This window comes from Periplaneta americana, chromosome 9 (genome assembly GCF_040183065.1).
Source record: "Periplaneta americana isolate PAMFEO1 chromosome 9, P.americana_PAMFEO1_priV1, whole genome shotgun sequence".
Classification (NCBI taxonomy): Eukaryota; Metazoa; Arthropoda; class Insecta; order Blattodea; family Blattidae; genus Periplaneta; species Periplaneta americana.
The window spans coordinates 104094149-104120215 of NC_091125.1; the positions used below are offsets into that span (position 1 = coordinate 104094149).

A 26067-nucleotide genomic window follows, 5' to 3' on the forward strand; every position below is an offset into this window, starting at 1 on the left:
CCTCCTCTGGTGGAGACTTTCGGAACTAATCATTTTTCTTCCTGGAATGGAATTCCCGTTGTCTGAAAGTATGTACACCCCATTTCAATTTATTTGGCCTCACCACTGTTTACTTATGACCCCTGAAAGAAAACCTCTTTAATTATGGCCACCTAATATTTTGTATCACATAATACAATTACGAGCAAAAGTGAATAATATGCTAGTACATATAAGTAATTTTATTTTTACTTCCTTCTTAAACAGTTTTAAATGGCTTGTTAGATATGAAGTCCCTAATCTGTGTTGGGAGAGCTACTATATTACATTTCTGCTTGACAAAGTGGACATTTCCACGTGAGGCAGAGATACACTGACTCTCAAATATGAACATTACTGGTACCTTATTAACTTCTCATTTAAACTTTCGGTAATTATGTAGTAAGCATTGTCCAGGCTGCCATCTTCCCGGCTTCTCCTAATAGAGGTTCAGGGCACATACTTCCTCGTTAGAGTGTAAAGAGACTGACAGTATGTCAATCATAAGAAAACATTGGAAATTTAATTTTAATATATATATATATATATATATATATATATATATATATATATATATATATATATATATATATGCTAATGTGTGTGCCCTGAACCTCTATTTCGACAAGAAGATCTAGCCAATGTTTAGGTGTACTACATAATTAGCGAACTTTTTCCCATTGTCCCTAGTCACTTTTCTCTTAAGAGCAGTATTTTCTTCTTTCTCTTGATGGATATTCCATGTCAAATGATGTTTCATGTCTTTCCTATTATATAATTTTTATAGAACAACAACCTCTTGAATTTACAGGCTGCCATCAGAGACAAGATAAAAAGAACAATAAAGAGAAAGCAAAGGAGACCATAATTAAATCTGTAAAGGAGGATGTTCTGTACAATAAATGTTGTCCTTTCGGCAATAAAGTTCATGACGTGTTAATGACTTCGTTCTTAACCCTACCTATATCCCATTTTATTGTTCTAGGGAAATTCTACAAATAGTAACACTGTATTCTTATTACAAAAAAAAAAGGAGTAATTAGAATAATAGTAGGTGCCAAATCTAGGGAATCGTGTAGGATTATTAAAAAAAAAAGTATTAATAATGCCCATGGCTTGTCAGTATATTTTTTCATTAATAATCTTCCTCGTATGTAATCATGAAACTTTGTAACTAATGCAACAGTTCATAGCATAAATACTGATAAAAAAAATTACTTTCATACTCCCTCAGCAAAATCTATCATGCTAACAAAAAGGAGTGCATTATATGGCAGTAAAATTCTTTAATAGCCTTCCTAAGGACACAAATTTTTTTTTTAATCAAACTCAAAACATAAGATTAATTAGGGCCAAATTAAAGAAGTACCTAATTTCTCATGCCTTCTATTCTGTAGGTGAATTTATGACATTGGACAATGCTGCATGAATATCTCGTATTAAGTATCGATAATAACACCTTGTGTTGTACTAGTATATTGTAAAAAACTTATGTATTATTTCAAGTAGACTGTGACTACTGCCCGTGTCTCACGTCCTGAACCGAGAGTTCTCTAGTGCTTATAACCACGCCTCTTAGGTCTGCTCGGACCGGCACGGCAGCCGCAGCATGGCGGCACGGCATCATATTATATGTTATGAAAACATTATCCTATGCCATCGCAGGGATCTTTACTGTCTATAATACTGGATACTCTAATCGTGGTTACCACTATAGCTATTATCTCTGATGGCGATTTCCTAAAATGTATGCACACACTAGGTCACTCTTCGTTCAGTCTGGACAACTGCTGAATTACCATAGAGCAGCATTTCTCGAAGTATATTCTGGGGTTCCGTGAGCTTCATATGATTTTAAATGTTATTTTATACATTTTTACTTGGTTATTTAACGACATTGTTTCAACTACTAGGTTATTTTGCATCGATGGGACTGATGATAGCGAAATGGTATTTGGCGAGATGAAGTCGGGGATTCGCCAAAGATTACCTGACATTCGCCTTACGGTTGGGGAAAACCTCGGGGAAAAATTCCAACCAGGTAATCAGCCCAAGCGGGAATCGAACCCGCGCTCGAGCACAACTCTGGATCGATAGGCAAGCGCCTTAGCCGACTGGGCTGCTCCAGTGGCTATTTTATACTTAGTGGGTACTATAAAAACATATAAATGTTACGAAAATATGAATCAATAATAACATGAAACCACCAATAATAATGATGATGATGATGATGATGATGATGATAATAATAATAATAATAATAATAATAATAATAATAATCCAAGAATATGTGTAATAATAATAATATTCCAATAATATGCGTAATAATAATATGTTTAATGAACATCTAAAACGGAAAATACCCATAATATTTATCACTTTCATCACTGGATTTTCTGCGTATGTGTTCACTAAAACAAAATATCGAAGACAAAATGCAGAAGTACAGTAGAAATGAGACTACAACTTTCCGCCATAAAACCAGATTCCAGGCTTAAAAAGCAAATACATTCGTCCCACTGAACAGAATTATTGAGATACTAGCTTTCACTTATCTGTTAATTATTAAGCACTAATAAAATATTACAAGTATTCCGCAGTTACACTTTAGATTAAAAGGGGTTTCGCGGTGGAAAAAGTTTGAGAAACACTGCCATAGTGGAAAGAGTTTACGGATGTGTAAACGTGACAACCGTAATTGCGATTAGGTCGATAATCTCGAGTAGAGACTGTAGTCTACCAGTGGTATTAGTGTTTAGTTACAGGAATTGATGAGTAGGACATAATTTGTTTTGTGAGGGGATATCCTATACATTCGCTTGTCCATGGCTGATCTTGCTCCATAGCTGACGAAAGGAATCCTAAAAAGGCCGATGTGTTGAACGTAGGGTAGTAGACACATGCGGTACCCAGCACCTCCTACTCCCCCCCTCTGCGTCTCGCCCCGCAAAGAAACAGCTCAGGAAGTGAGGCATGGACAGTATCTATAATTAAGAATTTGTAGTAATATTAAGATTTTTTTGACATATTACATATTTTAGCTGTGAAGTGATGTACGAATACCATGAAATGTAATACAATACAATACGAAGTGGAGTAGCTAGTCCTTGGTGTAAAATTTTTACTGTCCTGAGAATATTCCAATGATGCAGAAAACTTAGTCCTTCCTTTGTTAAGTTGTGTGACAGGTATCACGACAAGAAAACTTGACAGGATCACCTTCTGATTGCTATGAATGAAACTGTATTGAAAAGATGACAATGAGTCTTAATGTATAACAATATGGAGGCCACTAGAGAAAGGAAATAACATCTCTACAAGAAAATACAACAATCTCTATTGCAGAGAAGAGTCTGGGATGGTACTGAAGATAGAGGAATCATAAACCATTGTTTGACATGGCAAATTCGTCAAGAGAAGGGAGAAAATACTCTCCGTCAATAAAATGTTTAAATGAGATATGGTTACACTGACATTTTACATTGTGTTTGGGGATTTACTTCTTGGTGGTCAGTGTAATGAAGTAAAGATGTAAAATTGGTGTAATAATAGCCGAGGATTTACTTACAAATGGTTTTTAGAGAATTCGGAGTTCATTCCCGCCCTCACATAAGCCCACCATCAGTACCTATCTTGAGCAAGTTTAATCCAGTGCCTACCATCATATCACAACTCCCTCAAATCTATTTTAATATTATCCTCCCATCTACGACTCGGCCTCCCCAAAGGTCATTTTCCCTCAGGTTTCCAAACTAACACACTATACGCATTTCTAGATTCACCCATATATGCTACATGTCATGCCCATTTCAAACTTCTAATGTTCCTAATTGTGTTAGGTGAATAATAATTAGGAACATTAAATAGCTGAGGATACGAGAGTAAAGTCAAAGGTAAAGGTATTCTCTAAACATATGCCATAAAGGTGCTTAGAGAACATGGAGGTTCTTTACCATCGCAATAGAATGAAATGATGTGGTCAGCAACACGTTCCAACAGGTACCCTGAAGAAACATCTCTGTACACACGTTTCACTTGGATATACTGGAATTCCCTTGTATGCAAGTACATGTTTTTAATTAATTAACAAGAAATTATGATTATTCTAAACTCATATCATTAAATTTATAACAGTCCTTCCTTTTTCTCTCTTAAACTAAAGGCCTACTTTAAAATCTTTGGCAATTCTCCAGAAAAACAAAAGAAAATTGTCTTCTTTGGTGTAGCTTTTCTGGAGAATTACCAAACCTTTTCTAACTTTTTTTTTTTTTAAGAAAATTTTGCTGTCTGTCCAGACACAGTTATGCAGGCAGTAATTTTACCAAAACGAGACTTTACTTCCTTGCCTTTCATAATAAGGAATTTTATAGGTCTTCAAAAATGCATCACTCTCAGCTGGACCTTCACTTCAGAATCAATGTCATACTAGTAACCACAAAACCACCTAGGATGACTACATCAGTAACAAAATAATTCCACATCTCTTTCCACATAAAACAGTACAAAATTAATAAAACTGTAAACGTCAATAATTATGTAAATATGTAGACAATTGGCAATACACACAAATTATAGTCCCATGGATAAATATTTGTAATTTACTACACAGGCCTATATGCTCCTGCAAGAAGATCTTCAATGGCAGACAGCATCGGGGACGACCCAGGAAAAGATGGTTGGAGTGGAGGAAGATTTGAGCAAGCTGGGCATGAGAGGTTGGAGACAGAAGGTGATGAACAAAACAGCCTGGTAATATATTGTGAGACAGGCCAAGGCCCTCCATGGGTTGTAGTGTCTAGGAGTTAGTTAGGTCTATATGCTCTTTTTGGAATGTGCAGTAACGATTCTAAGTACATTACTGCGGCATTCTGAAGCTCTTTTGAACAGTCCCCTGAGGAAAAGCTTCAAAATACTTTGAGAACTGAAGGACTGGATGAAGTTAATAAACCCATACCTATATTTCTAAGAAAAATAATATTTAAGTGACATGCATAATTTATGTACACAATTTTTAAAACAGAGAGATCCTTTCTGTTAGACAATATAACAGTTTAGGATGATCTACACATTTGGCTGAAAACAAGAAATTGGATGCACCTGAAGGGAGATATGGTATTTTGTTTCTTGAATATTTGCAACACTGCTTAATATTATGTCTTATTCTTTGAACTATGTTTTCTTTAGATGTGCTGTAGTGTGGTTGTAATCTAAAGCTGGTCAGTGTATTGTTGTTTCTTATTAAATTATGTAATTATTGTCTGCTATATTTACTGGTCTCACAGACTGGTACCTATATCGTACTACGTAGATCGTCAATTTCAATACTATTGTATGTTTTGTGTTTAATTTCTTTTTGGTAATTAGTTTGTATTATGTCCCACAGTTATTGCAAACATATCAGACCATGTCAGTTATGAGTTTGCCCACTAATCCTAATTTTCGGAAAATAATGCAGCAATGGCGAGAAGATGAAAGTAAAATTGGTGATGAAAATGAAGTGGGTGTAGAATGTCGACGATTTTGTCCAAATTTTGATTTTATCATCCCAGTGTTAATTAGACTGAAACATCAGAATCATCAGATTCAGAGTCAAGTGAAGAGTTGTTAGAAAGAGACATACAAATTCCTAATGAAGTTGCCAGTGAAAATAGAGATGAAACAGTTCCACTTCGTTCTCCTACTACATAGGCTATGACGTTTATCTTGGAGAAGACAAATTTGTATGGTACAGCCAACCAAAACGAAAATCCAGGAAAACTCCTTCACACAATATTACTCCTCATTCGTTAAAGACTTGGGTAGTGCAGCTGCTCCTAGACATCTGTAACATGCTTCTGGTTAATTGATACAAATAAATGATATTGAATTAAATATGTGTAAATTGCTCATGGAAACAATAATGGAGTATGTTCGATCTCATACACCGATCTTCCTGAAAGAGTGATTAATCCTCTCTCCGGCCATTCCCTGAATTCATACTTGGCAAAAGAAAGTCAATTTATAACACGCAATGGTATCTAATAATGGTGTGATTATTGGTAGGGAGGGCTAACGAACTAATTTTTGGAGCTTCCTTCGAGCCTTTACATATACCTGTAAATTTGCTGTCCATATTACCATCTTTCATATAAAAACGAACAAAAATACGTAAATACGGTAACGTTTGCAAATAACAATTATCTCTCTGTGCTCGAAACTGAATAATCACAGCCGGTGGGTTTAAATCGGTCATGGGCGATGGATTTTAAAGAGTGAAGCTATGGATTGTGTACAGTAGATTTAAGACACGTAAAAGAACCCTGTCCCGATAGAAGACTCCATTTCTTGGCATGTTGAAATCCGACGCGGACTGACCTCGGAAATTAAAAACGTCACTAAATAAAGTACTATAACGGTACATTACAATTAAAACTGTCTTCTATTTAAAAACTTAAAAAGTCACTAAATAAAACACTATGACGGTACATTACAATTAAGACTGTCTTCGGCACCGGTCTTTCTACAACTGCTCTTCTATTAAAACACTGAACTATCAGCAATGAAAGAGTCAAAACTGCGTCGTAACACAATATCGTGTACCTACATAGATCACTTAAAACTAGGATTCCCCCTTCATTTGTTCAAGAGTACACAACAGTCACGTGACCGAAATGATCCTCATTGCCAAATGGAATCGGTAGAAGGTTAAATTCGACATACATTCACGTTCGACTGATAAATATTACATTTCAGTTTACGGGGTGGTCACAATATAGAAGCTTAAAACTAGTGTCTGAAATCATTATTTTATATACGTAATTACATACTTATAGATGTAGTCTACGTCGTCTGTCCTATATTAAATTTATCCCCTCGATGCAACAGTTTTATAACTGCAAAACTCACGTAACCACCAGCCACAACATCAACAACTTTCTCTGAATGCAACACTGCAAATATTAAAAATGACCTGGCAACATCGCAAACACAGTCTTGCGGGGAACTCGGGGAAGAGAGGTGACAAAGCAAAGCAGATATGCCAACAGCGGCAGGAGATAGGTATATAAAAAAAAGTGAAACAACTAGTGGACGAAAGCAAGTTCCTATTTACGTAGTTACTGCAAATGAATACACTGTCGGCGTTCATGACCTTCAACTTCTGTGACGTATCACCGGATGTAGAGAATGAATTATCTACGCTTATTTTGTTGTTCTGTGATCTACGCAGATAACATGCAAAAGGCATATAAACCAAATGTTTCAAACGGACATATACATGTACATTTATGCTTATTTTGTTCTTTATTGTACTGTGATCTACGCAGATAACATGTAAAAAGCACTTAAACCAGAAGTTTCAGACATGTACACTTAACATTTACTGTACGCATTGCAATACTTAAATAAAAAAAAATGCAAGGAGTGGTGGGGATGTAGGAGAAGCACAGTGTCAGAACAGTGTGCAATTTTCTTAATCTAGCTGGACAAAAATAATAACTTCTCTCCTATTTAATAAATTTTCATGAAACTTTATGCAGAACCCCAGGATAACGTATTTGATTTCAGGGCAAACTCTGGTTACGTTTGTGTAAGGGAAACTACCCCTTTATAGGGGATGAATTTACACAAAATACCTTCTTTTCTATCAAACATATTTTCATGAAACTTTATGCAGAATTAAGACAGCATATTTCATTTAGGTGCATTCCAGGAATGCATATAGAGTGTTAGTTGGGAGGCCGGAGGGAAAAAGACCTTTGGGGAGGCCGAGCTGTAGATAGGGGGATAATATAAAATGAATTTGAGGGAGGTTGGATATGATTGTAGAGACTGGATTAATCTTGCTCAGGACAGGGACCGATGGCGGACTTATGTGAGGGGAGGCAATGAATCTCTGGGTTCCAAGTTGTAAGTAAGTACCGGTATATACAAACTATGATTGCGTTTGTGTAAGGGAACTACTCTTTTATAGAGGGTGAATTTAAACAAAATAACATTTCTCTTATCTAATATATTTTCATGAAACTTTATGCATAAGTTAATGGTAGCGTATTTAACTCGAGTATATTAAATTTATGTTAGGGGAACTAGGCTGTTCTAAAAGGACATATTCACGAATATCCTTATAAAATCTTTAAAACGTACCGTAATTTTTTTCATAGCCATTCTATTTTTAACAAATTTTAATTTGTTTAATTTTGTATAATAAAAAATGCTTGTGTCATTACACTTACACAATAATCATATACAATATTTAGTCAAGTTATTTGTATATGATAGGTAGGTGGCAGGTCTCTTTATAATATTTCGAATGTGCTGCAGCATCAAGCTCAGGTATTATTTTGGGGGAGTAGGAGGACTCTGCCGTATGTCGACATAGATTTTGTTAATACAACAGTGAAAAATTAGAGAAGGAAAAGCGATTATAGATAAAAAAAAAAAATACTCAAATTTAAGTATGTCATATTTTTCAAAGTCGAAGGGGAGTTCAAACCCGGTAATCCCATCTCCCTTGCGTACGCTCCTGGACTGTGCCAACTGAAAATAATCGTAATTGAGGAAATAATTATTGATACCGGTAATTGCGTAATTAAATTATGTTAGAAATAGCGTCAAAAATCACTTTATTGTTTTAAGTTTAGAGTGATGAGTTGAATGCAGAGTTTAATGTGTTTAACTTGTAAAAGTTGACTAGCATATAGGTCTACTGCTACATTTGCAAACTCTTCAATAATAATGGTGTAGCCTAATAAACATGGCTTTTCAGATTGGAATTATTAGACTAAAAGAGCAGGAAGTTTCTCTTTCTCATACAGTTTATTTTATTCGCTGTTGCTAGATCATAAAAAAAAATTGTATTGATTGATTGTGCTATAGTTGCAGAATATGATAAAGAATGTAAATATTGGAGGGGTATTTTGAAAAGTGTTGTGGCTGTCATTAAGTTTATTCCAGAACGAGTTGTTGTTGTTTTGTACAAAAACGAATTTAAAAATCAGAAATATAACTTTTTAGGTATTATCAAAATTATCAGTTCATTTGACCCATACTTAGCCGAGCATATTTCTAGATATGCCAATCTAGATAGTGGTCACACTAGTTATTTGTCTTCCTTCAGTGTTCGTGAATTAATTGATCTCATTGTCTAAGACCTTATATACCAACCACAGCCTCAATCAGCTTCGTAAGTGTAGGTGTAGATTTGTCAAATTCCAACTATAATATCGTTTTAATGGAGAACTTTTGACATCAAGCATTTCTGCAAGTAATCAAGTGCCCATTCATACACTTTCAGAGCTGTATTGCAAACCAATTTTAAGATGAATTGTTTATCCATTTACCTCGGGTGTATTAAATAAATAATAAAGAAATAAATATTTAAATACATAAAATTATATCCATGCTGCTGCAACTACTACTACTACTACTACTACTACTACTACTACTACTACTACTACTACTACTACTACTACTACTACTATTACTACTACTAGTATTATTAATCTACGTCAAAATGAGAGCTTAACTTTGATTTTTTTAGTATAAGTTGAAACTTGGATTCAAACAGATCCTACACATTTATTTCACGTGTTAACGGTTACTTATTACCAATGAGAGAAGTGGGGAAAAAAACCAGAGGCAGTATGCTATCCCAAGATTTTCCCCTGGCATACTTCGATTTAGAAAGGCGTAGACCTACCCCAACATACACATACATGATATATACAATAAATCGTTTCATTTAGTCAGTAACGCGAGTATTGAAGCTTACACAAGACATTAAATTTCTTAATAAAATAATTTCAAGTTACTTCAATTATTTACTACATTATTTTGCAACGTCCACTGAGACCATTGAAAATAATGTTCAAGCTTCAAAGTGCAAATACTTAAAATAGTACTTAAGTAACCCTATTTAAATAATAGATAAGTAACGATATTTGTCCCAGCAAATATTTTAAAAGACTAAAATCTGATGACATAGTCACTAAATTGGCAACAATGGCCACCATAATATACAGATCACAGCCTTCTATACTTGAAATGCTATCGTTAAGCATTCCAGGGATTGACTTATCAAATAAATGTGTCTAAATACGCACTGAAAACAGTTCCAGAAGACTGTGGTTTAGATCTAAGAAGCAAACAGCACTCTTTGCTGTGAAAGAATGTATAAACAATTTTTTACAGATCACATTTTTTTCAGTGACAGTATGTCATTTTTCATTAATGGTATGTTTTCCGGTCATAGAAACCAGGGAAAGGTATTCCATACCACTGCATACTGCCTCACTTCCCTCACTGCTTATTATTGTAAGTGTGTGATCTTAGTTGTTCAGCTGTTGGCTTTCCTTGGTATTGTAACACTCAAGTTATTAAACTCCCAATAAAAATAACATATCTGAGATATCTTCAGTCAGAAGTGCAGTCAAGGTGACACCACTGCACTGTAGTCTATCACCTTTACTATAATTCCAACATTATTAGGCTCAACATACTGGTAGATCAAACATATTTTAGGATTGGCATTTCTTATGATGGGGATATGTGTGTTGCAATCAACCTATCCGAGGTACTGTGTGATAATGTTCTAGTGATTCTGGTAAAGCTGAAGCACTTGTTGAAAAACAGCTGCCATCTGGAGCAAAATATGTGGTCCAACTCCAACATCTAGAAAGAAGCTGCTGTTCCTTTGTATACAACACAGTAATATTGATTGGTTGTTTCAGTTCTTACTATGTAGTATAATAAATACAAGAAACAAAGTATCTGGCATTGCTTCCTAGATTCCATAATACATTGTTGTCATAATATACGAGCAGTTGCCTGACTCCGCCAGTGACTCATGCTGATCCTTCTGTGTACTGTAGCGCGAAGTGGCATTGCTGAATTCTATTTGAAACGTCAATCCCAAAGTGTTTTTGATCAATAAACAGCAAAGGCAGCCTACATTCTAATAGAGTATTCATTCTAATATGATATAATGCATTTTGTGAAACAAAATGTATATATGTTATTACCTTTGTTTCTTTCATATTTCTGCATTATTTCTTCTTTAGTGTAGAGACTTTAGTTGTAGCCATCAGCAAATACCTTTGTATTCACACCTTAACAGAAAAGCACACATGGTAGATATTATTGAAGACACTTTTATGCACGGTTTACAGTAATAATTGCGACTTTCCATCTTTGTAAAAGGTGATATTTTCAAACTTCAGTATTTCCATACATACCCATCTGGTCGGTCATCTTGTGATCTGGCACTCAGATTGGCCTTGGTATGCTCTGCAAGGACATACTATACACACAGAATGAACCTTAATACATACACATTTGGAAATAGCATTAATTAAACGTTGATTAATTTCACTAGGCCTATAAAAAACTCTTTTCTTGCAGATTATACTTTTAACAAAATAAATAGCTGTGAATAATTTGCATAAAGATACAAGGCGTTAAATATGTAATATTTTGTGCATATCAATGGAAAATGTCTGAAAAAGAACACAAGAAGACATGAAATGCTAATCCTGAAATTTGTTTTAATCTGAAAACCATATAAAATTCCTGTACATAGAAGGAATTAAGTATTTATCATACAGTGAGACAGTTTTATTTACTTACCACTAAGAGGCACTTCCATTGTTCACAGCTGAACTACCAGCTTCTGTCATGTGGTCTGCAAGAAAGTCACAAAACAACTCCTTGGACAGTCACTCATTGTTACTACTAATTGGTGTTAAAAATAAAATTAAGACATAATTTCTTTAAAAATGTTTTATACGAAATGTTATGTTTAGCGTTTCCTGGGTCAAAACACATCGTGTCCTCCTACTGTAAGCTTTTTGTCTTTTATGATTCCAGTTTCTCTCAATTTTCTAGCAAGATTATGTACTATAAAACAGGGGCAATTTCTCAGGGCATGCTATGCTTGCTGCGCAAGCCCAGTATTTTCATAGAATGTGTATTTCTCAAAATGGAATTACGTACATTAAAATTTATTTCGATTTTTGGAATACTGTATAGGAGTAATACCATCCGCAGGTTGCACACTGCAAGTATCGCAATGCTTGCTAGTTTCTCGGAGCTACAGGAAAGACGTAGAAATAGCGAGAATATGATGCACGCGCAAGTGCCTTCCTCCTTGGTCTGTCCTAGGCGCACATGCTTCTGTTACGTGTTGTTTGAAGCTCTGGTTCGAGAGCTACACCAACGACTATTTAACGTTACACAGACCACTATTGACAGCAGGAATGTGCTGTGATTTGCGAGTGCAATGTAATTGTATGAGTGGAATGCATGTGTTAGCTGCTGAATGCATTATTAATTCTTAAACACTAATTTGAAGTATTGCAATGAGTTTGGAATTGTGTATTATTGAAACCTTATTAAATCCATTTTCCTGAAGGACTATTCAAGAGAAGACATAGAGAATATGTGTGCTCGTTCAGTGCAGCTCATTACAATATGCATTGGTTGGCAGGGTCGAAAAAACTAAATAAGCTGCTTTGTTGGTCATGTTTGTTATATTATTTCGAACTTCTACATCTGATAAGCAAATATGACCCATGACTCATAATGATTTCATAATTATAAAATAAACTATTTATCTGGGTCTCATTATTTTTATTAATTATGAATTATTATATCTTCCCTATGAATAAAAGAGCAAGCCTAACTTTCGTGACTAGCATTCGCCCCTGCTATAGAATGACTACGAACTTCAATACTTGGAAAATTCTTTGCACTTGTTGGGCAAAGTGTTTGGAAACGTAACACTCACTCTTGCAAACAAAACCGAGAAACATTTATTTCAATTACATGACAATTATTACAAAATAAATTTTCAGTCCTACTAACTGCTATATCAAACAGGAAACTCAATCCCCTTCCATAAGGATTAGGTGAATTCAATTGTATTTGTCCTATGTTGTCGTATTGTTATCTCAGGTTTTGATCTTAGCTAGCATAAAACAGTATGAGGCATATAACGAAAGTTCATAACACAACTGCAGGAGCAAGTTGTACTTAGGAGTAAGGAAGCAAAACAGGCACACTGTATTATGGAGTGATGCAGGATTTGCAATCTCGAACTCCCCAAATGTACCAACCGTTTCCTGGCTTGTTGCTAGCACTTTGCCTAATATAACAGCACCTGTTTTCACTCTGAAATACAGTCAGAAACTACTCTTCAATGTTACAATGAAACAACAGAATTACGAATGTATTTAAATGCCTGCAGTGTTTGATCTTACCTTAAACTACAACAAATGTTCGAAATGATGTGCATCTGCTCGTAGATACTCTTCGACAAATAGCTCGCACGAAGCTCAGATCCTTTTATGTGATGTTATGAAGAATGTTACGAGTATCATGTAATGATGCTTATATATTTGATAAGATTCTTCCGAAGTCAAATACAATTCTTTTGAGAATTTACATTTCCTGATAAATGTAACCATGATGTATCACTAAAAAAGATCAGTTCTGAATTCACAGTCCATCATGTAGACTGCAAGAACAAAACAGCAGTAATTTTGCAGCTGTATGTTTAAATCCACGTGAAACCGCATACTGTACAGTTAGACTATTGAAGATTTTCTTAGACTTCTAATGATTCAACTTCGTCCAATTTCTCTTCTGTTGATTTTTTTGTCCAACATCGAACCAGTAATGAAACATTTGTTATGAAGTTACTTTACTATCGACTTCCTTGGGACATTTATATTAGGAAATTTTCTCACAAACTTATATCTATACTCAGCAAAAATAATCGCTAGTAACACGTGGCATGCTGCATTGTATTTAATGTTTCAAAGTAAATATCGACCTATATATGTAAATTTTGTGTATATATTAGGGAGGGAAAGAGAGTTACACATTTGTGGCAATTGGAATTTACTGGCCGAATCCATTAAAAGTTTATGTGTGAGAAAAATTATAATTCTTTTCATGCGACTTAGTACATACGTCTCATCTTCTTTGTGGCTACAATATTTTGTCTGGGAGCATGCAGTATTTAACTTACCATAACTAACAGCGACTGGGTCTTAACATTTACTAGGCATCATTGTTTAAGCATGAATGGTTCATTTCATTCTGAGCGGCTAAAAAGTCACGACCTTCATGAACCAAGTCACGTGAAAAGTGGTACAGCTAGCTGACCAGTTACTATACTGATAGCAAACCTCATGCAATGCATGTAGTAATATCGATGTCCTATACAAGAGAGAGATTGAAACAGAGAGAAGCAAAGAAATTAGTTTCTCATTGTATTGCTGCTTGAATACTGTACTACAGTTCACCGCTGTGGACTGTTAGCATGCCTGGCAGTGAAACGAGCGGGCCCAGGTTCAAATCCTGGTTGAGATTTTTTTTGGGGTTTTCCCACAACAACCCAGTAAGAGCAAATGCTGGGTAACTTTCGGCATTGCACTCTGGAGTCATTTCTCTGGAATTATTACCTTCATCTCATTCAGACACTATACATATATAATAAATTTCTAAATTATAGACATCAGCTCAAAGAATTTTGAGTGACCACAAGGGTCCTGAATACAATAAACATGTACTATATAATGTGATGTGATACATTAAAGAAAAAATTAAGTTAATTGTTGATTAATTGAAATAGAGATGATGATGTAATATTTGAAGAGAATCCTTGATAATATTTATAAGAATAGATATTACATAATCAAAAGGAATGTGAAGTTCCTTAAGATAATTCCATGTGAATTTTGTGATTGAACCTCTACTTCCAAATAGCAAACCAATGATGGACCATTGTTTAAGAGGGATGTTGTACTTTTGAGAAAGATACGGCAGACAAGGTTCATATATGGACTTCTTCTCAATATCAACTTCGGTGGCCTGATTTAGGTTTCTTTCGAAACGGATAGTAGGGTCAAGAACAAGAGCCCGTTTTAAGCGTCCGTTGATAGCATATATATATATATATATATATATATATATATATATATATATATATATATATATTTTTATTGTGGGTTATTTTATGACGCTGTATCAACATCTTAGTTATTTAGTGTCTGAATGAGATGAAGGTGATAATGCCGGTGAAATGAGTCCGGGGTCCAGCACCGAAAGTTACCCAGCATTTCTGGTTTCGCGGCCAGACGTGCTGTTATTCCACAGGTGTGGACTTCAGACATTATATAACCATAGCAGTTGAAAAAGCGTCGTACAATAACCAATAAAAAAACACTGTGCTACAACCTGCGTCTAAAATAATTGTACAAAAGGAATGGTTTGATCTAAATTAAATTTAAATAATGTTTTATTTAACGACGATTGCAACTGCCGACGTTATATCAGCGTCACTGTGTGCAGGAATTTTGTCTAGCAGGAGTTATTTTACATGCCAGTGTATCTACTGAAATAATCCTGTCGCATTTAAGTGCACTTACATGCCATCAAACCCGCAACCTCGGACACAGAAGACCAGCACTCTACCGACTGTGCCACCCAGGCCGACAATTATACCTGGGAAGCTAATGAATTTCAGAATAAAATATGTCCAAGCACTAACTGTCCCCCTCGACTAAGCAATGGTGCACTCCTCTAATTTGCAGGAGCCATGAAATTATTCGAAGTCATACGCAGGATGTTTGTGCAATATAAAATGTGCTTCACTTGACATTAAATCATTGAAGTCTTATTTCTGAGGACGAAAATTAATTTATCATTCTAGCTTCCGCTACTAAAGAGATCTTATAAATAACTATGAAATAATTTCAGTCATATTTGTACTTACCTGTATATACAGTACCAAATGAGAACTGGAAGTAAACAAAGTCAACACATTCACATGACTGCATTAAGGTAAGGTCACTATTGACAATACTGGTTACAAAATTTTTAAACATAAATTATTAGTACTAATGTATTTATTGAACTGATAAAAATGTTTCCAGAACCACTACATCATCCACAAAGAATTACTAGCATGACACTTAAAACTCTTGTAGCATATGATAGTCCGCATTCTCAACCACAGCGTCTTAAGGTTCTCCATCTTTACCAGTTCCTTTATCAGAGTGATCTTCCATGTTGCCTGGTGTTCCTGTGCCTTTCATTCCTATTGGCTCTGAAAATGAAGAAAATACCAATTAAGAGATATTTGAAGTTTTACAATTTGAATGGGCTACTCTATTTTGCAGAAGGCTTTTGTTCAATGTTAGCTTTGGAAAACGTCATGATACAAACTCAAACTGCAATGACGTTCTTTGATTCTTTGTTAGTTCAATATTTTTTAATGATTATAATGCTTAATAATAGAAAGTTATATTCTTAATTATAGAGTCATTAAAATTTTTGGCATACTTTTCTATTAACTCTGAGTTAGATTTTGAGTTAAATCACATTTTGGGTCCAAACACTGACGACCCGGTTCCACAAGTTTAATGATCTTGGATAAGTCTCCAGAACAGTGCTGCAGTCTTATGAGAGCCTACAAAGACCAACATGAAACAGGAAGCTTGAGACACGAAAGTCCTTCTTATTCAATAACAGGATTCTTTATGTTTTATAAATCTATGATATGGGCCTTCCAGTCTCATTTCTCTTAGAAAGGATGTCATGTTAAGAATTTTTATCTCCCTTGAAGATTCATCATTCTCGGCTGAGTATAAAACAGTAGCAAACATGATAACCATTAGATCACTAACAATGCCAACAGTTTTGTATTAGAAATTTTTTACCTGTAATTCTTTAATTCTGTTCACTGATTACATTATACTCATCTGTTTATTGTACAGACCATGTTCAATAATTGCAGAAATACAACATACACAATTTCGGATTTTCTATGTATTCTTTGTACAGGGTGTTAAAAAACATTCAATATTTTGAGAGGTGGTAGTATTCATCAAAACAAGAAAAGTCTAATAAACATTGGTTCTAAAATTAATATCTTCCGAGATATAAGCACTTGTTCGGATATGCTCAATGTGATTTCCATTAAAAAAAAAATCAATATTCTGGGAGGTGGTAGTATTCATCAAAACAAGAAAAATTAGTACATTATGCAACGAGCCTATAATGGTAGTAATTAAGACACGAGTATGTTTGTTTATGAAACGAGCGGAAGTGAGTTTCATAATTTTCATACGAGCGTCTTAATTACCATTATAGGCAAGTTCCATACGACTTTTTATGCTCGACCATATTTCTAACTTGAAATTATTCATAAGTATTCATGTTATGGTTATGTAAGTGAGGAGCGGAACTGACCTGAATTGTGAGATGTGCGCAGACGCAAAAGTATTGATTTTTTCCGAGACACGAATGTCATTGACCTTAATATAATCTAGAGAATAACATGAAGATTAGTCTTGATATAACCTGAAAATTGATTTAGAATTGAAAAACGAGATGACATATTGAATTTATTTGAATATTATTTACAATTAACGCTAATTATTATAGTAACAGAACATAACCTTCTGCGACAGTATTGGATTTCCAGCCTCCGTGACTTTTCGCTAATTGTCTTTCGATTGCATATCCGAGAATAATCGATACTTGCGGTTTTATAATGGTACAATGGTGATTTCTCATTGGCTGAACAACTGAATTATAATGAATAGGTGTACTTTAATGAGGCGCATTAAAGGGCTACTACCAGGTGTATAATTACTACATTTCGGCATGGTCGAGCATAAAAATATTTACAATTCATGTTGCAGATGTTCAGACAAGCCTGTGGTTAATATACAAATAAAATTGCTTTCTTCGGTTTCCGTCAATGACTTATCAATTATAATATCATAAAGCGAAATTCTTTACATATTACATAGTGTACATATTTCTTGTATAAACGTTTTCGCCATTCTTTGTGACACATCAGATACTTTTGTTTTTAAATAAAATAACTTCAGATGCATCTACATGCTTAAGACGTAGAAAATGTATATGAATAATGCATGAAAAAACTATTGCCCTCAGCCAAGTTTTAATCCACGATACTTCATTAAAAATATCAGTCACTACTACACCACTCAGAAAAGCACTGTGAAACCTACATTTCCTTCTTATTATGAACTTGTTGAGGCGAGTAAGTTTAAATATCAAATTGAAGATCTATATACACACAACACTCAGGCATACAGGATCCAGGGAGATGAAACTACCAGTCATTCTGTACCTTGGCACTAGAGGCAGTGTGATCATCACTCTTCTCTTAATGTTATTTACCAATGTTGTATAAACTGTTAGATTGCCTAGCATCTATTGAACTTGGTGATAGTGAGATTGTATGCTGGCAAAATAAATTAGAAGATTACCTGACATTCGCATGAAGTTGGAGAAATTGTCTGGAAGAAATCCAACCAGGTACTCAGCCCAAGTGGGATTCGATCCCATGTCCAAGTGCAATCTCAAAGTACAAGCCCAGCTTCACTTAAACCACGCTAATGGCTAACTCACCATGCTCAGTCACCTTTCAGCTCCAGGAAAAACCTGGTAATCAATTTTATAAGAAGCTAAGCAAAGAGTATTTTGAAAATTATGGTGAGATAAAAATTGTGACACTCTTCCAAGTAGAATCTAAATTTTTTTCAGTCCATAGTCTTATTTGACAGCTTAACTTGGTTCTTTGTTGTAGGTGAGGATAACATTATTTAAAAAAAATAATAATAAAAAACAGTGTCAAAATTAAACTAAAATTACGAATTCTTTTTAATATAAAGAACGCAATTGTTTCTTAAAGACTTTTAGTTAAAATATAATAAACTTCTATGCAGTGTCGATGATGTTACAAAGTAGGGTCAATCAGAATGAAAATAAAGAAACTCAAAATTGGAACAAAACTAAAACTTAAAGCAATAAGGAAAGAAAAAAACTGTTATACATTAGAAAAGTAAGGCATCATTACACCGACAATAACATGAGCAAGACAAAATATCTCTATCAATTACATGATATGCCTAAAGAAGAACTGTCACAATATTAATATAAAATTTAGTTGCAGAAACTTGACAAAGTAAGATTAATTTGCTAAACAGTACATTTTGACAGAGCTTTCAAAGGAGTTCACGTAAGAATCATGATGTGTTAGAGGTTAGAATTTATTAAGTTTATGTACTTTTGTGAATTAACAATAAATACTTAAAATACTTAGAGGTTAGAATTAGTTCATACACATGAAAGTTAATAGGGCATGTACATGAATGACCATCTCTTCAGACAATTTAGACAATGATAATGAACAGTGCACATACTTTCTTATAAACAATATGCAGTAACTACTTACTGAACAGTTTTGCGAAAATGTCCGTCAAATGTACAATGATTTTGAAAAATAATGCAGTACTGTTTAAGAGCTACAGAGATGGCTAGTTTAGGATGTGACAGGGTATGGGCAATTAAGATGCGGAGTAGCACAATATCATAATATTCTGGTTTCTTTAAATGTCTACTTTTATTCTGGGAATCGAACCCAGGACTGTTGGGTGTGAAGCCAGTAATGCTATCAATTGAGCCACATTAGAGAATTTCGTTTATAATGTAACATATTCAATAAAATATGTTCACTGGTCACGAATGGTTAAATATTACACATAAACTGATAAACCATTACTAACCTTTGGGGAGTAATGTGAAATATACTAGTAATAATATTGTTTGTATAATAGATACCTGTAATAATAATCGGGCAGTGCAACATAAGATGTAGTTACGATTTTTGCCAACACTAACTTGGGTTTAATATCACTTCAATAGCCTCTCGAGAGGATATATTGAGTTGGAGATCTTTTGTACAACACTTTGCCACACTCTTGCAACTTGTCTGTCTCCGTAAACATCCACTAGTTTATGATAAATTGCAGTAGCAGATTCATTCCTTGTATAAAAAAAATCGGTTTATTACGAATCATTTGACACCACACCAATGTTCTATTGCTTTGCATTCTCGAGTTACACTGCCTCAGCTGTTGCATGACCTGCCATTTGTGCCTCAAATTCCCCACTCTCGTGTATTGCCAGGATGACGTCATGAGCTCCAACTCAAGATCACGTTGGATACATTTATCTTTCATCTGTCTATTGTCGTTTATTTCATGGAATACGTAGTGTAGTTTAGAAATAGGAACGACAAAAACTCGCCTGAAAAGGTGTTGGTCGACTTTCAAGGATGGCACCCTAATATTGGACTGAACTTATAGACGTGTTAACATAAAAAATTAATAACTGTGCAGACCTCTGTGAACCACCGCCCTAATCGAGTTGTCATCTTTACCTGTCTACTGCTGGCAGGTTAACTGATAATATTGTTGCCAACTGGCACGGAGTTGCCAACAACGAAAATGAATTGTTCTGCAACAAATTCCATCTGTGTTGTCTCAATTACAGTGATGCTATATACCTTGTAAACTTATTTTTGGAATGCTCCTCGTACCTTGTTTTATGTTAGTCCTATACTGTCCTTAAATGGTGGTGTTGTACTAAAGTTATCATATACTACTTGTGAATGTCCAGTACTAGTTCACAATTCTCACAGAAGCAGATGATGGTAATGACGATATGTGACCTTCATAATCGAGAAAGGGTTTAAAGCTCTATCATGCCAGGAAATGAATTACTTACCCTATACTATGGTGATTCATAGATGAACACGTTTTTTTAAAGAAAGCATCCTTGTTCTTTTTATCAAATACGTGAAATCTACAAATCAATACGTATAACAATCCTTTTTAGAGCACAATTGCAACTTTACCTGATGCCATGGGATGTGATGGTTTTCCATTGTCAGGACCTGATGGGTCGGGTCCAATCCCAGACTCATCCATTGGTGGACGATCAACCTCTGGGTTTGGCCCGTATGGTCCACTTCCATCAACACCCTGTAATGGCATATAGCAGGTAAATCTCGTTCATGAAAAATGGAGATAATGGCATATATTAATATGATACAGAAACTAACAATATGTTACATACAGGGTGATTCACGAGGATTTACCATCCTTTACAGAGCTTATTTCCAAAGACATTCTGAGCAAAAAATGTCATATAAACATGGGTCCTATTCTCAATATTTACAGACTTACGTTTTGTTATTGGAATGCATTACTGTGAACGCGTGATCTTGGTCAGCGGGCAGTCAGCAGCCAGCATGAGCACTATGGAAATCAAAGATAGCCATATCCAGTTACGTAGCATGACGAGTGCCGTTCACAAGCATATGGCCAAGTGTACTCAAGAGGATGGCGACATTTTTTAAAATGTGTTGTAAACTCTCCAAGACTGTAAGTAACGATGCAAAACTGAACTGCAAATAATTAAATTAGTGGAAATGGTGTGATTTGTAATAATTGTTGTGATAAGTGCGTAAGAATAATTTAATTTTCTAGCTAAGAAAAAGATGTCTGTACGAAGCAACTAAGGAGTTCACAGCACATTTTTAGCTTCATAATACTTGCTAATTAAAGAAATGATACTTCTGAATGGTTCATTTTCTATTTGTATTATTCTTTTACCTTCAAACTAAAGCAAAAAGGTATTTTACAAACAACTTTAAATTAGTGTAACTCTGAAAATATAGAGAATAGGAACTATGTTTATATGACATTTTTTGCTCAAAATGTCTTCAGAAATAAGCTCCGTAAAGGACGGTAATCCTCGTGAATCACCCTGTATAATACATAAGCAATGCACATTAAGAAACTGGAAATAGTAGTCTTTCATTTTTTTTATTTTGTATACAGACATTTCAATTTTGCTTATAAGAAATGAACTTAAATTCTAAGTGACTCATATGTAGAGGGCGTACTAAAGGCCACTTGTGTACACCACAATGTGATAGGGAGAAAGTAATGATAAAGCTGAGGACAGTAACTGTCACATTAATATCAATATTTATGAACACACTGACGTGACTATCCAACAGTCGAATGGAGTAAGGGGTGTACTGATCCAAAGCATGATGTTACTGAAGTTAAAGCTTAGGAAACAGATCAACTGAATTGTTTACAATGATACAATACATTGTGATATGTATTCGACCACAAGACAAGTAGGAATTCTCAGAATGTATGGCAAGTTTTCTATGATACAGATAGGATAGATGGTTCTACAGACAACAAATTACTGTATGGTCAGTTATCTAGAAAGTGTTCAAATCACTCTCCATCTCCAGATATGCCCTACAACAACAACTTGCTTTGTGTAGGAACTGACTGTCGCTAAAGGTGGCAATGACTTTGTGCAATCTGACATCAGTTTACAGTGTGGTGTGGAATCCACCTGTCTTCTGGAATTCAATTGTACATTCAGCAGCATGACGTGTCAAACTACAAGTTGTCCCACTGGACTTATTGGAAAAAGAAGGTTCCTGGCTTAGTTATCCTTGTCTTGATAAGGTACACTGTTCTGTGTTCACAGACGGCGCTTAATATCCATACCGTGTAACTTGCATCCAAATCAACAAACATAAAGTCTTTATATAAACAACATTAACAGTAAAATTTTTATATTTCTGGACTGTACTTTATTATTTACTTTTTTCATTCAGCCGAGGATATGGAGCATAAATTAAAATCTTTTCAGATTTAAACAAAATGCACTTAAATCCCATTTATTTCCAAACAATGTATTTATAAGTACGCAATAAATAATTATGAATTTAACACATTAACGTAACTGTCCATTGTGCAACTCAAACCAAGAAATGGATTCGGAACACCTCAAAATCTGTGCATCAGTGGCTGGTCATGATAATATCTTTGAAAAATATTGGAGTGCAAGAGGTCAAATGACTTTATTGTCAAAGGCCTGGCATTAGAAAACAACAACAACATTAACGTAACTTGATGAATAAATTATTTTAGATTCAGTATTTAAGAATTTATTCAGAATTCTGGATTTATAACATGTAGATATTTTAAGTAGTGCTGTTGATCGATCAAAATATTTAATCGATTAACTATTTGAATTTAATCAATTAATCGAGTTGAAAAAATGTTTTAATATACTGTAATACACAATTACTGTTAAATTTAACTTGTGTTCGGTGATGAGCATAAGTATTAAATGTTGTACATCTGTATATATTGTATTGTTATATTACAAAACAACTATTTTAATTACTTACTAACATATTTATTATGAGGTTTATAATTTATTGTGTCAATTTCTCCGGGAATTTTTGAGACAAACATAAATAACAAAAAGTATGAAGACTCATCTAGATAATACTGCTTCATCCCATGATTTTAAACATGTGAGTGCATTCACATGCTCCGAATTAAGTGCCGCTCTACGTTTAGTAACAATGTTTCCTGCATCACTAAACACGAAGAAACTTTTTTTCTGTCAAGAACATCTCCATGATTGTTCAATTTAAATCCAAACCTTTCACCGAGTTTACCTCTCAAATTCTCATATGACATAATGGAGTTCGCACTTTTCACAAACCACAGAAAACTTATGTTTTTTTTTCTTTATCAAACTAAATACACAACCTTCATATACAAACTCAATACAGAAACTGCAACTGCAAAACTACAGCGGTCGAAAAAGAAGACTGGCTCCTATTATAATCGAATTACCAGATTTTAGAAAGAGAAGAAGGTAGTTACGCTCTCACTTGCACACAGTGTAGACATGGCTATTTTATAAGGGATGAGGAGGGCGAATCCCAGAAAAGTATGTATTTCATACGGTAGAAAGATCAGCTGACAACAAGGTGGAAAACAATAAAACTCAATAAAGGTTTTGATTGTGTTTCAACTTTCAATAGAGGTAGACTAGGTCACTGTCCTCATATCTCCATCTCTTTCTGAAGTGTTTGTGAAAAGATTTTTCCTACGGTACCTGGTTTACAGTTAGAAAATAACAGTACTGTACTATTGTGGTTTTAAGTAAGCAATTTCTGAGAGAGAAATATTGTCGGAATTTTTAGTATGAGTTTGTATTAACAAAATAATAATTAATATCAACTACAACTGATTAATTTTAATCGACTCGATTATTAAATTAAATTTTTTATCTATTAATCTTACAACAGAAATTAATTGATTAAATCCCACAACACTAATTTTAAGTATATATTTTTATAAGAATTTTGCAACAGAACTATTAATTTATCAATACATAAGGAAGCTGTATCAAATAAATGTGATAATTTAAGAGTTTATTTACAACATCCTGAACTAACATAAATACACATAAAATAATTTATGTAGACATGGTCATTCAAGGCGAGAGTCTCTATGGCAATATAATGCTGTATATTATAAAATGTTAGTTGCTTAGCAGTTGGAATATTATCTCATAAATTAAGTAAGGTTTTAAAAGGAAATTATGCCAGTCCAAGGATAAGAAGTCCGAATTTAACAAAATTAATTATAGTGTATTGAGAAAATGTATGGATAGATGATAAAAAATAAAGTCCAATAGTGGGTACTCCACATCATTCATCCAAGCATCCCTATGCAAGTATAATTTTAACTGGGAGAAACATGCTTATTTAATGGTTACATGGGGCAGTTAATAAGCTTGTTTGAATGGAACATCTTACGCAAAAGTGTGTTTTAACACGAAACGTTTAAAAATTGAACCCTATACAGATAAAATTATCCCATTTTCTTGTAATATGATGACATCACTGTCTGCCACATGCACCCTACACCTTAGTGACCAAGTGTAGATGCTGCCCACAACACACAGTAATCTAGTTACAAACTGGTATAAGCAAGATTTTTTTCAGTTTTATTCTAGCATGGATGGTGAAAAGTTGAAAAGGATGCTGCATGAATATATGCATGAATACAGAAAAAGAAAAAAAGGGACCAGGAAAATGTGCCCAAAAAGAATAAAAGCGAAAGTGAATGAAAATGTTGTGTACTGTTAGCATTTGTTCCTATTTATTAACAAGTTTACTGGGTTATTCGACGTCATGGAATCAAAAGAATATAATGACATGCCCATAGTGTTGTCTGGGGATTTTAACAGACATTTAAGATCCGAAAATAAATAATTTTTAAAATATGTAAAACATACATTTGGTTACACCCTCATCTCAAACTCAACAATTGGTAGTACAGTAGAATCCCTCTTATCTGGCACCAAAGGGACCAGACTAGTTCCAGATAGAGATTTTGCTAGACTATTTCGTTTATATGACGTCATTCCATTTTTGAACAATGAAGTATAATGAAATTTTGAATTCCAACCAATCACAGTCACACTTTGCGATAATTTTTGCAGCTAGATTTATCGCTATCAATTTATTGCATGGTCATTCTTTTGTTTAGTCGTTGTCGCCAACTGTTTCCCCGTAAATTGATGATCATGAATACATTAAGATGCAACTACACGGTTAAACTTTTCTTTCAACTTTAAAGCAATGAATGCTAGATTGATAATTAATATTAATTAATATATTTACACAGTGAAGACAACGTTCAAAACGGCGCACCATGTAGACACAAAATCTTCATGCATCTTAATTGAACGTACCTTTTAAACTTGATTCTTTCAATATTCTTCCCAGATTGCATGCATATGCGATTGGAATATTGAACTGTGTAGATGCAGCTTTAGTTCCGTTACACACTACAGAGAGAATGCTTTTGTCGAGCTATAAAAAATGCTTTCGTGTAGCACTGATTGTAAGTAACGGTCGAAATAAGGCACAGCTGACATTGGTCCTACTTCCACAGGTAACTTAACCTATAATATTGTAGCCTATAAAATTTGTATTTTGTGGATGAGATGAAACAATTAATAGAAAGTCAGATGTTCAAATTTATGTAACATCATCGCATATCAAACCCAAAGACCTTGCATAGTAATAATGTCTTTGATCAAACTGCCTTCCGTACGGCGTAATAAAATTCGTGATTTAATTAGGCCTATCTATACAGGGATGGCTTCACCATGCAGCAACATGTCTCGCTGTGAATATATAAGCATTGGTATATAGCTGTCCCTACTGTTACTGTTAAATTAAATTATGATTTCAGCAGATAATGAAAATGTATTTATGTTATTATAATAATAAGAGAAAAGTGCAGTATATGTAATTAACATTGTTAAACCTGTATT

The 26067-nt window shown here is 34.3% G+C and overlaps 2 protein-coding genes across 26 annotated transcripts in view; both read right to left on the reverse strand.

Moving 5' to 3' along the window:
- The window catches only part of LOC138706341 (dentin sialophosphoprotein-like), a 69119-nt gene extending 62158 nt beyond the window's left edge, over positions 1-6961 (reverse strand). The window contains exon 1 of one of the 9 annotated variants that reach the window (XM_069835508.1): positions 6828-6961. Coding sequence is in view for 4 of the 9 variants with exons in the window: in XM_069835499.1 (XP_069691600.1) it covers positions 6112-6250 (139 nt within the window). In the remaining 5 variants the exon portion in view is untranslated. Of the gene's footprint in view, positions 1-3971; positions 4105-6111; positions 6449-6488; positions 6636-6824 lie in introns of those variants that run through there. The other 8 variants (XM_069835509.1, XM_069835505.1, XM_069835506.1 and 5 more) reach the window with 8 other exon arrangements.
- Positions 6962-15890: 8929 nt separating this feature from the next.
- Positions 15891-26067, reverse strand: part of Bap111 (Brahma associated protein 111kD) — a 643372-nt gene continuing 633195 nt past the window's right edge. For 13 of the 17 annotated variants that reach the window (XM_069835490.1, XM_069835489.1, XM_069835485.1 and 10 more), the window contains 2 exons: positions 20738-20864; positions 15891-16108 (listed from right to left, as the gene is read on the reverse strand). In XM_069835490.1, coding sequence (XP_069691591.1) covers positions 16023-16108; positions 20738-20864 — 213 coding nt within the window. In that variant the 3' untranslated portion in view covers positions 15891-16022. Of the gene's footprint in view, positions 16109-16344; positions 16472-18305; positions 18481-20737; positions 20865-26067 lie in introns of all 17 variants that reach the window. The other 4 variants (XR_011333968.1, XR_011333969.1, XR_011333967.1 and 1 more) reach the window with 3 other exon arrangements.